Consider the following 11,773-nt stretch of genomic DNA (forward strand, 5'->3'; position numbering starts at 1 on the left):
GGTCGCGCGGGAGTCCTGGCTGCGGGAGGACAAACCTGCACTGACGTCACGTTTTATAGAACAGGAAGTGGGAAGGGACCTGTTCTGAGTGACGAGCGCAGGGGCCAATGGCAGCTTTGATAGAGTGACGTTTATATCGGGTTTCTATGGAAGTGCACAGAAACCCCTCCCCCTTGGGCAGTGCTTCCTTTTTCAGATAACCGGGGTTGCATACGCAACGTATCGTTCTTCAATATACAATTAACACATCAATTTAAAAGAAAATACAACTGAATTTAAAAATGCACTAAATCAAATATTTATGATGGGAAATATAGTCTCTGTTTTAACTATTACTTAGATAATGTCAAAATCTGTCTCGGTGGTGTCTGGTGGCTACCTATCTATCTATGTTATGTATAGAATTATTTTGAAAGGAATGTGCATCTTGAGCATAACACCAAAAAAGGAACAAACACAGAAATTTTAAAATTGAGAAGTGTGAAGAACAAAATTACTATTAAAGAACTATCATTAAGGAAAACAGACAATGCAATGTGATATTTAACAAGGAGCCTGTGGGAGATAAACTCAGCTTTGGCATCATATGTAGTTTCTTGTTGAAGTCCATGCAAACTGAATTTAAATTTCACCCTTGAAAATGAAAACAAATGCACAGGATGTGGTAACAATGACCCCTTTCACACTTATTAGGCCAGCCCTGCGCCGCCTCAAATTTAGTCTGTCTTTTATTCTGATAATGCATGCCGGAAATTAAACAAATCTGCTCAAACAAATATGATATTAGGTCTGCTTATAGGTGTATGCGATGTATTTATAATCACAAATCACAACTTATTAAAATTGATATTAATAATTGATCGGTTGTATATTTTCTTTGAAAGTAATCTTAACCCTTTGCAGCCAAAGCTTTCTAATATAATTAAAAACTGTGCTGGTTCAATTGGGAATCGAATTTATATATTTCCCTTTTCAAATGTCTATCTTTGGTTCTGCAAGTCTAAAAGTGCTGCTATACAATTCACCCGAAAGCGAAGCACATTTAGTAGGACATCTACATTAAATGACAATAAATCGTATGCATTAGTTATCAATAGCCTATTGAGATTTATAATCTGAAAATGTCTATTACACACACACATACAGTACATATAATATATTACAGTAGTACTTCAAGAGTGTCCGTCTCTTCGGTGCTGTTTGCTGCAGGTCGATGTGTCCCATGCAATCCAAGCTGCTGCTCAGTATTTCTTATGAGTTCCTCGGAAAAACGTGCAACTTGTTCTCTGGACTCCAAACTTCAAAAATTACAACAAACGCAGTGATCTTTGCATATTTATTTTCCTTTTAACTTGGTCGGGTGTGTGATTGATACCCATCGAAAGAAGCCTTCTGTGACCGCTTCTACAGTTATATCTTCATAGACAGTAGCGCTCGTACACTTCCGTCGGTTTCTTTAACTTTATCTTCCATCTACATTGTAAACAAGTGCTTTAATTTCTGCATCGTCCCAGTTGTTACCTGTTGCATTTGTAATTGTACTGCTCAGCTCAAAATAATTGCATGTGGGATTGCACAGCAAACAGGATTTGAATGGAAACCTGCTTCGGTTAAATGTATATCGTTTTAATGTAAAATTCGGATAAGTGAATAAGGTTACCTGGTCCCGTTCACAATTTCACAATGCATTTTATAACTGAAAATTGCTTACTGTTCAATTTCAGATTTCAATCATACTTAGAAGAAGAAAAAACAATAGCAAGTTTACCAGCTACACAAACTTTTATTTTCATATATTTTATTTTCAGTAGTTTGAACTGTTTATGGCTATAGATCAATATGACATTCAAACAATATAGAGACAACACTGTTTGCCTTGTGAAGTTGTGTAAGCTTTTTTGGTGCCTGTATTTACCTTTGCGTTGGTGAGAAGCGGCGTCTCCTTTGAATCAGACCGACGTGTTCACATTCACATATAGGCCGCCTTTAGGCTGCCTTAAAGGATTTAGGCCGGGTCAAAAAGCTGAACTATTTTTCACATGGCCCAGGGCCAACTTAAAACTATGGCCCCTAGGCCGGCCTAAATCTCAAATGTGAACGGGGTCTAAGCAACAGGTATGCATTCTCAAGGTCATTTTCAGTGTAGTGAAGATGTGGATTGTATGCCCAAAAGAAAATTACACGTACTGATATATAGAAACACAGTTTACAATATCATAACCAAAACATTGATGCAAAAATAATACATAAACACACAATAAAGTAAAAACACACCATTACAATAATTCAATATACTAAAGAAAAATTACCAATAATGCAACCCTGATACACTATAATAATGTATGTGACTGATGCCTTTATCCAAGGCAACATATATTACAGCTTAATTTGCATTATACAACTTAGAGGGAACTGTAAAAAGTTAAAAAAAAAAAAAAAAAATGAAAAGATTATGGAACATAGTGTGATTTTACCAAAATGTTGAACACAAGAGTATCAAATAAGACATATGGTGAAACAAGATACAGCAACAACAGCAAGCCAATTAAAAAAAAAGAATTGCAAAGAAAACAGCACATTTCTTGTGCAGCAGTGGAAAAGGAAAAAAAGTAATCTGATCTGATGTTCCATAGTGGGCCGTGGGAATTTTAGGTTCACAGAGATAGTGCTGTCCTGATGTTGCTGGGATGCTGGTTTCTAGTTGATGCTAGTGGACATGGGAGCTAGGAAAGTAAGGGGAAGATACATCTCAGTAGCCAGCAGAAAATGGGAGTAGAGGACAGCAGGGGATATATATGTAGAGACATGGGTTAGAAATGTATGTAAAAATTGATGATTTAACTTGAGGGCTCAGTTCATGACTATAAACATTTTCCAGTGTTAATAACATTATTGAAAGTCTTTCTCTTATAAATTGATTTCCCTTTTTTCCCATAATCAATGTATACTGGATACTTTCATGGAGATGGGTCCAATTCTTGTGCATTGAAAGAGATTCAGCATCTGCTCTCTAATTGCTTTTGTTCTTATTCCATAAATAATCGGGTGGAAAGTGCTGGGCAAAAGTAAGTATGTTACGCTGATTAGATTATGAATATTGGGAGGGAGGGAACTTTTGAATCTGTATGCAAGAAATGAAGTCATGGTAAAGCTGAAAGACACACCTGTGACTATTAAATGAGTTCCACATGTGTGGAGTGCTTTTTCACTGGATTTTGAGTGTGTTTTAAAAACATCAGAGAAGATTTTTATGTATGAAATCACAATGAGCACAGCATCGGTGACTGTGATAGAAAACACTGAAAGCAGCCCAATGATACTGTTCTTGCTGGTGTTTCCACAGGCCAAGCTTACCAGAGCCATGTGCTGACAAAAGCAATCATCAATAACATTAGACAAGCAAAAAGACAGAGGACTGGCTAGAACTACTACAAGTAAAACAAAAAACATATTTCTCAAAATAACTACAACAGAGAATTTAAAGAAAGTAGAAATATTTACATAATCATTGTAGCGCAGTGGGATACATATGGCAACATAGCGATCCAGAGCCATCCCTAGCAGAACAGTTGACTGAAAGGAGCTCACAAAATGGATAAAAAACATTTGGACCAGACAACCCAATAGAGTTATTCCACTTAAATCAAATAAAAAGCTTAATAACATTTTTGGGACAAATATTATTGGCAGAGTAAGGTCTACACATGCGTTTATACATATTAACACATACATGGGAGAGTGTAAACTGCTGCCTGTTTTAATAGTGAAAATCAGTGCTGCGTTACCAACAAAAGACAATACCGATATAAGAAAGAAAGGAATGAAAATATATTTTCTGTATTCTCCAAGTCCATGAAATCCAAGTAGAAAAAACTCTGTGTGAGATGTCATTCCACTTTGATTTTGCTGCATTTTCACCTATGCTTAAATAGCACTGTTATCTGAAAACAAAAAATACATCAGGCATTTCATTTACACTGGGAATCCATCCATCTTAGCCTGGTGAGGGTCACGGGGAAGCCAGAGCTGATCCCAGCAGGCATAGGGCAGGAATATACCCAGGATAGGATACCAGTCCATCGCTGGGCAACACACACAGGGCAATTTAGAGAGACCAATTAACCTAACCCACATGTCTTTGGATTGTGGGAGGAAACTGGAAACTGCTAGACAATACTACCCAAGAAAACTTTTACAAAGCATACTGCATGAACCACACTTTAAATAATTTCTGGAAATTCTTTCAGATATATTATTATCATCCTACAATCAGTGTGTTTAATAACAATTCAAAATGTTAGAACATACTACAAGACCATTGGTAAAGAACACATCCATTTTAAATTCATGTCTGTGATCCATGTATTTAATTTACACTATATAAATTATATATTGTACACATTAACCTCACTATATATCTTCAACCTCTAAAATGAATATATAGATTAATGACTTAAGTACATTTAACATACAGCTGGATTTGTATACATTTAATGTGCAAAATATACAATGCACACATTTCTTACATACAAAGAATACAAAGTATAGAAACCAAACAAAGAGTACAACTTTAAAATAACATGTACTCACTGTTTCAATGGTAACCCCCTCTTCTCTCTCTTCCATGAGCTCATACTTTAACCCAGCTCTTCCAAGGGTGACACTTAAATCTCTATCTGTATTCCCCTGGTGAGGTTTTGTCTGAGGGATGATTATTTTGAGGTGTTAATGAGAGGATAGTAATCTGCTGTGTTGTTATGTGTGAACTCTGGTTTCCTCCCACTGTCCAAAGACATGTGGGGTAGGTTGATTGGTCTCTCTAAATTGCCCTGTGTGTGTTGCCCAGCGATGGACTGGTGTCCCATCCTGTGTGTATTCCTGCCTTGCGCCCTGTACCTGCCAGGATCGCTCCGGCTTCCCCGCGATTTCGAAAATGGATAAATGGATGGCTTTTATGTGTGAATAATAAGAATGAATTTGGTCACACATTAACAGCACAATTCTCATAGCTAGTTCTGGAGTACAAAATTTGGTGTTTTGTTTTGCCCTGATTAGTCTAGTTGAACTTCAGCTCAACTTAGTGTGTGTCTTTAGAGATAGACTTGTCAACAACCCAAAGATGGATACATGAAATCATAAAAGCAAATGTGAGCATGAGACGAGTGAAAATGATAGGTTGCGTATGCAACCCCGGTTATCTGAAAAAGGAAGCACTGCCCAAGGGGGAGGAAATGAAGCACTGCCCAAGGGGGAGGAAACGAAACGTCACAGCTGCCATTGGCCCCTGCGCTCATCACTCAGAACAGGTCCCCTCCCACATCCTGTTCCATAAAACATGACGTCAGCGCAGGTTCATCCTCTTTTGCTGGGAGCAAGGACTTCCGCGTGACATTGCATTCCTTGGGCAGTGCTTCCTTTTTCAGATAACCGGGGCTGTATACGCAACCTATCGTTATCTTTCAAGCACTGCCCAAGGGGAAGGGGTTACTGTATAACCAAGCCGTCGCAAGGGAGGAGGCAGCGAGCTGATAAGGGAGCCTGCCCCGAGGTGTACCGCTAGGGGCCTCGGCAACACAACTCTAGACAGTAACCTCAGGGGCCACGTAGGTCCGCACCTGAGCCGCCCAGTGGCGAGGACCGTAGTCACGCTCTAACCGGGAACTCTCTAGAATCAGCATATACTAGGCGGGGCTACAGAGGTCAACTCTTACACCCTCTGCTCACAATAACAAGGCCGGCTGCTCTACTAGTGCAGCTAGGAGCAAGGCCTAATCTACTTTCATAATATCTGGCTCGGACAATCAACAACTTGTCCAGCCTCCGCAAATATCATGGCAGTGGACCCCTGATCCAATGAAAAAGCAACAGAATATATAGCTGGCTAGTCAACAGAGTAGCCGAGCTGAACAAGAATATACAATATGTACATATCGCGTGACAGCAAGAACTTCATGCTTGTCAGTGCACAGAACAGGAGCATCGAACTCAACCGAGTAGTACAGAGTGGAAGAGCTCTATTGTGCTGAAAATTAGATCATAGGAGCAGTTGACATCTGCCGAATACCACAGCTAGCGCAGGGCAACTACAGCTCTTACAGTGTGAATAAATGAACTATGTACACAGCGGGGCACTGGAGAAACTCAGGCGCCCTCCATTGAAGGACAACAGCAGCGGTCCCCTTGCTCCATGGCATACACAGCCAGAGCAGGCCATAGACCTACACAGCGAGGCAGCGAAACTCGAGCGCCATCAGCTGGGAACAGCAGCAGTGAGCTCCATACTGCACAACTCAGATGGAGCCACAGTCCTAATGTTTAACACTTATTATATATATATAGAGCAGGGTACAGGCCAAACGCATGCACCACTGCAACACAATGTATAATGAACAAACTATATACAGGGTGGCCTCGTAAGGCAACGCGCCTGTAGGCCGCATGACAGACCCTGGGAACACATCGACAGGGCTGTCAGTAAATCCAAGAGCAGCTCGCGTGGGTGCTCTACTGGAAGGCATTGTCCGGTGGAAGGGAAAAACACGGTTCACTAGCTCCCTCAGGATGCACTTAACAGGGGCAGACTGGGAGAAGAAAGGGCAGGAGCAAGAGCCCGTAGGCTACTGGGGCTCGACTGCAGTCAACACCAGTTTCCCAATGGAAGGGACCGGTCCCATCACGTCCCACCTGTAGAACCGGGCAAATGTAAGCGACGAGGCCCAAGCTGCAGCCGCACAAATGTCTGCCATAGGGGCACCTTGAAAAAGGTCCCAAGAAGTGGCAATGCCTCGAGTTGAGTGGGCCACCAGGTGTTCAGGCACCGGGGTCCCGGTGGACTCGTAGGCCATGGTAATGGTGTCCACAATCCAATGCGAGAGGCGCTGCTTTGAAAGCACCTGGCCCTGTGTCCGTGCCCCATAAGACACAAACAGTTGGTCTGAGTGTCGAATGTCCTTAGTGCATTCCAAATAGCACCTGAGGGCCCGCACAGGGCAGAGCAGCTGAAGCCGACTCTATTGCTCTGAAGCGAAGGGAGGAGGATGAAAGGCCATCAACTCAATAGGCCTGTTGACATGGAATGGAGACAGCACTTTCGGGAGGAATGCAGGGTTAGGCTGTAGCGTGACCTTGGAGCCATCTCCCACAAAATGGACACACGATGGGTGTACGGACAGGGCGTGTAACTCGCTTATGTATTTTGCAGAAGTGATTGCCAGCAAAAATGCAGTCTTAAGTGACACCAGCTTCAGCTCAGCTAAGTTCAGTGGTTCAAATGGGGCTTGGGAAAGTGCATCCAGTACTACATCAAGACGCCATGCAGGCAGTGAAGGAGTGTGAGGAGGCCACAGCCATTGAGCTCCCTTTAAAAACTGCAGAGCCAGGAAATGAGACCCGGACATGACATGCAGAGATGGCTGCCAGATACACTTTGAGCGTGGATGGGGACTTGCCCTGGTCCAACAGCTCCTGTAGAAATTACAATATGACCCTGATGGGGCAATGAATTGGGTCTCAGCACCAGGTGCTAAACATCTGCCAGCGGTAGGAATACTGCAACCTCGTAGAGGGAGCTCTCGCCGACTAAATAGTGGCTACCACTGCATCTGACACACCCCAGGCAATCAGTCGCTCCCGCTCAGGGGCCAGGCCCAGAGCTGGGGGAGGCCCGGATTGGGGTGCCAAAGCATGCCCTGCACCTGGGACAACAAGTCCGCTGTCACTGGGAGCTGCCAAGGCTCTCCGTGGAGGAGGGCGATCAGGTCTGCGAACCAGAATCCGCGAGGCCACTGAAGGACTTTCAGCAGAACTGTTGCTCGTTCTCTCCTGACCTTCTCCAGGACCACCGGGAAAAGGGGGAACGGTGGGAACATGGAAAGGAGACAGTGCAGCCACATGTGGGCTAGCGCGTTGATCCCTAGGGTTCCTGAGCGGTCTTGGATGGAGAACCATAAGGACCCAGAGACAGGTGGTCCTCCTCTCAGGTGGCCCATCCACTGCCCTCGTCCTGGGATGGGGCAGACAGACTCCCGTCAGTCTCCACCGGCGCGGTGTGAACCGACGGTGGAGCGTCATGGTGTGGGGGGGGTGGCACTTGTTGCGCTGCCTGTGCTGCCTGTGCGGCCAGGAGAGCACAGATCTGGATGCTATTTAAAGCCAGGATGGCCTGATCGCACTCCCTGTCCGCAGAGCCAGACCTCCGTGTTTGGTCTGCATTTTCTTTGTACTATTTTTTCACTTGTCCCTCTCATCGTTCCAAAATAACCACGAAACACTATAGTAGCCATTATGTATGCAAACAAATCATGAGGTCGCCAAAACACATCTACAATCAAGATAGAATATATGAGCCTGTGCTTTGCAAACTCATAATAACTACAAATAAAATGGCGGCCATGCTAGTTTGTATGTATGCTTTCATTTTATGTTTTTTTTTTTTTTTTGCAGTTAGCTGCGAAAATGATTGAAAACACGTAGATGTGTTTTTGGAAATTTAAATGTTTTGCTTCCATTATATATTTTTGAAAGTGGATCCTGACTATATGTTGCTTGAAAGCTACATTGTGCCATGAGAACAAACTTAGAATCAATGTCAACCTCATCTAGATTAATAATTTCAGTCAATTATGTAAATGCTCTCAATTATATCCACAGGCAAGATGGATACAGGAATGTGGTGGAAAAAATAAATATAGGGCTGTACCCGACTCAGAATTTTGTCAGTCAAATCAGATTTGGCTGTTCAATACAGAGATTCGACAGTTCGTTCCTTTTTTCTTTTTTGTTCATAATACACTATCTGGCAATCAGAAAATCCATTGCCATGAGTTTCAGTGATGATTTTTTTGCACTCAATAGAAGACAGCTGCATATGATGCAAGATTTGAATTGCCAACAACATCGGGCTACGATATGGATTTGTCGGAATAATGTGACAGGCAGCACACATTTATTTCTTTTTAAATCAAGCTAACCAAAATGTTTCATTTCACTGTAAACATTAAAAACAACGTGTAATCCTAAAACGTTTGTAACTGGGTTTAAAACAAACTAAAAAAATCCCATATAAATCCTCGAGTGGATTATTGTAATACTCCAATAACTTGAAGAATCTCAGTCGACTGAGGGGTCTCCGACTGATGATACGACTCGTCAACTTTCAGGGGGCAGCCCTAAATAAATTAATAAAAAAAAAAATTAAAATTAAAAAATATTACCAAGAGATGGCTTGATGAGTGGGGTATTGCATCCCCTTTTAACTAGTATGTGCCACTTTAGAATGTGGGGCACTATTTTTGCAGTTATGATCTAAACTGTTTCAAAAAATTTGTCTCAATTAATTACAAAATAAAAGAAACAAACAAAACATAAAATAAAATGAACAAAAAGAGTCATGCCACGTCAGTTCTTCCCTCTCATGTCTTCCCTCTCAGTCTCCACTGGATGAAGATGAAGAAAAAAAAATACGAGTTTTCCTTTAGTTCTTTTTAACCCAACTCCTTTGAATCACTTCCTCTTTCAAGGACCAACACCAAATTAAGCAATATTTCAAAGTACTAGTTGATTGCACCACATTCCACATATATACTGTTTGCCCACAATAAAGATGGTGCCATTCTAATTGGAGCTTCTGCCCCCAAAAGACAGAACATAAATGTCACGCCATGTTTTTTGAGGGCATGCAAGGTCAATTCACAGCACCCTATCATCTGGGTGGATGAATTAGAGCCAGCGCTCACTCACAATGTGTTTATAAATGACACTTTAAAGGGATACTATGGTATTTGGCATTTTATCCGGATGTCTTACTCACCCAGAGTCATACAAATCCATGGAAACCCTTTTTAATTCTGTGCATCCAGTTTGAAGAAATTTGAATTTTTCTTTTAGTTTATTTAATTCAAAGTCAATGGTCGCAAAACGCTTACTCTCAAAAGCTGGATAATAGATCTTTTAAATACTCAAAAGTTTAGCTGTTTGTCAATTGTAGTCTTACAATACTATAAATAGTAAATTAATAGTTCAATACATTTGTTAATTTACTGGTAATTGTAAGAAAGTTGTTTCCACATACTTCCTTACATATGGACTAATTTTGCTTCTGCCTGTGCTCTGTTTTCATTCACGTACAGTATATCCTTGTGCCGACCTCATCACAGCACAGCTGATGAAATGCGTAGTTTGGCGAGATAGTTCCAAAAGAAAAATACTTTTAAACATATTCATCAAAATACTTTTGATTTTGTATAGACTTGTAGAGAATGCTTGGTATCACTTTATAATAATGTCCCCATATCAATGCTTTATGAAGCCTTAACAGATCCTGAACTATTTTATGAAGAATTAACAAATAAGTTACAATCATGATTAGATACATTATTAAAGCCATTATTTCTAGTTTATAAAGCACATTACTTAGGATTTAACTATCACTTTTTAAACCATTAATAAATGTTGTTGTCAATGTTACTAAAGCCATTTACAATTGATTCTATTTATTCAAAAATTCATGTGATTCTGCAAGCAAGTTATAACTGTCATAATTAACGCTCTGTAAATGTAAGCAATAAACACTTTATTAGCCCCTTCCTTCCCAATTAATAGTTGATTCATCAAATTTTTGATTGAATCTTGATCTTTTTATTGTACTATGGCTCTAGGCATCTTATTTTAACCCAGTGCTGTAATGATGCTCTGGTAGATTAATTAATATATGCATGGCTTTAATCAGCTGCCAGTGTGCCATAGAAAGAATGCGATTGTGACTGGATACTATTACTGCCCTATGTAGGTAAGACAGGAGTACACATGCTTAGCATTAAAAACAACGGCAGAGCAGAATAAGGGAAAATTAGTGGTATTGCTAGACCAGTTACCATCATCTACCTTCAAATTCATAAAAAAAAAAAAAAAAAAAAAAAAAACTACTGCTGGATTCAGGACACCCACTGATCCTCTGTCTGCTGGGGGGTGCTGTGTGCACGCGGGGTCGAATGTTTGAACAGGAGTACATTGGATTTAAGGTGGTCTGAAATAATTCTGGTGCTTAAAGTACTACTAAACACAGATGTCCTAATAGATCTATGAAGTCTCAATAAGTCACAACTCTGAACGTGGTATGTCTGTCCTCAATTGGAGACCAAAACTGAGTGCAGTAATAACTTGCTATTAAATCAACCGTACATGAGCAAACATCAATATACCTAATTTATGTAAAATACAACTATTTAAGACCTCATTTCAAGCATTATATTGTTCTCATTTTTATGCCCCTTCCACCAGTAACTTAAAAATGCCCACCCTGATGATCATGTGTCTGGTGTTATGCTGCACTGGCTATTTTTTCCGCCAGGCGGCACTGAAAATTTTGGTCGCTCCCCTTCTTGAAGGCAAAAGTGTCCTTGAACCACTGTGATTGGACCCATATACTGTCACTCAATTTAAAGTAGAGGGTTTCACCAAAATGTGTGTGTTGGTGCTAGATAAACAGTTCAGTAGAAAAACATATAAATCACATTCATTCCCTTTACCTCATGTTTTCAAAAGGTAAATCAATCAGCACCAAGCAGACACTTACATGATAGATTCATGTGTCTATATTACATGTTGATAGTTGTTTATAGCCAAACCTCTGAGATGTTTTTGCTATAAGCATGAAAATAAGAGCCGCGTCCATCCATTTTTGAATACTTTTCCCTGAGTTCTCAGTCAGTCTGTTTAAAGTGATTAAAGTGCAGAGACGACGCGTGAGCTGGGGACTCACAGCGCAGAGCCCAGC

General features: G+C 40.8%; 1 protein-coding gene across 1 annotated transcript; it reads right to left on the reverse strand.

The window, feature by feature from the left end:
- Nucleotides 1–2,937: 2,937 nt before the first annotated feature.
- Nucleotides 2,938–3,891, reverse strand: LOC136747102 (olfactory receptor 52E8-like). The gene has a single exon (XM_066700058.1). The coding sequence runs from the start codon at nt 3,889–3,891 to the stop codon at nt 2,938–2,940; it is 954 nt and encodes a 317-aa protein (XP_066556155.1).
- Between the last annotated feature and the right edge of the window lie 7,882 nt (nt 3,892–11,773).

The sequence above is a fragment of the Amia ocellicauda genome, chromosome 3, assembly GCF_036373705.1.
Source record: "Amia ocellicauda isolate fAmiCal2 chromosome 3, fAmiCal2.hap1, whole genome shotgun sequence".
Classification (NCBI taxonomy): domain Eukaryota; kingdom Metazoa; phylum Chordata; class Actinopteri; order Amiiformes; family Amiidae; genus Amia; species Amia ocellicauda.

Bases quoted from the DNA above. Each gene is read 5' to 3' on its own strand.
- LOC136747102 (XM_066700058.1), bottom strand. From the start codon at position 3,891: ATGACATCTCACACAGAGTTTTTTCTACTTGGATTTCATGGACTTGGA.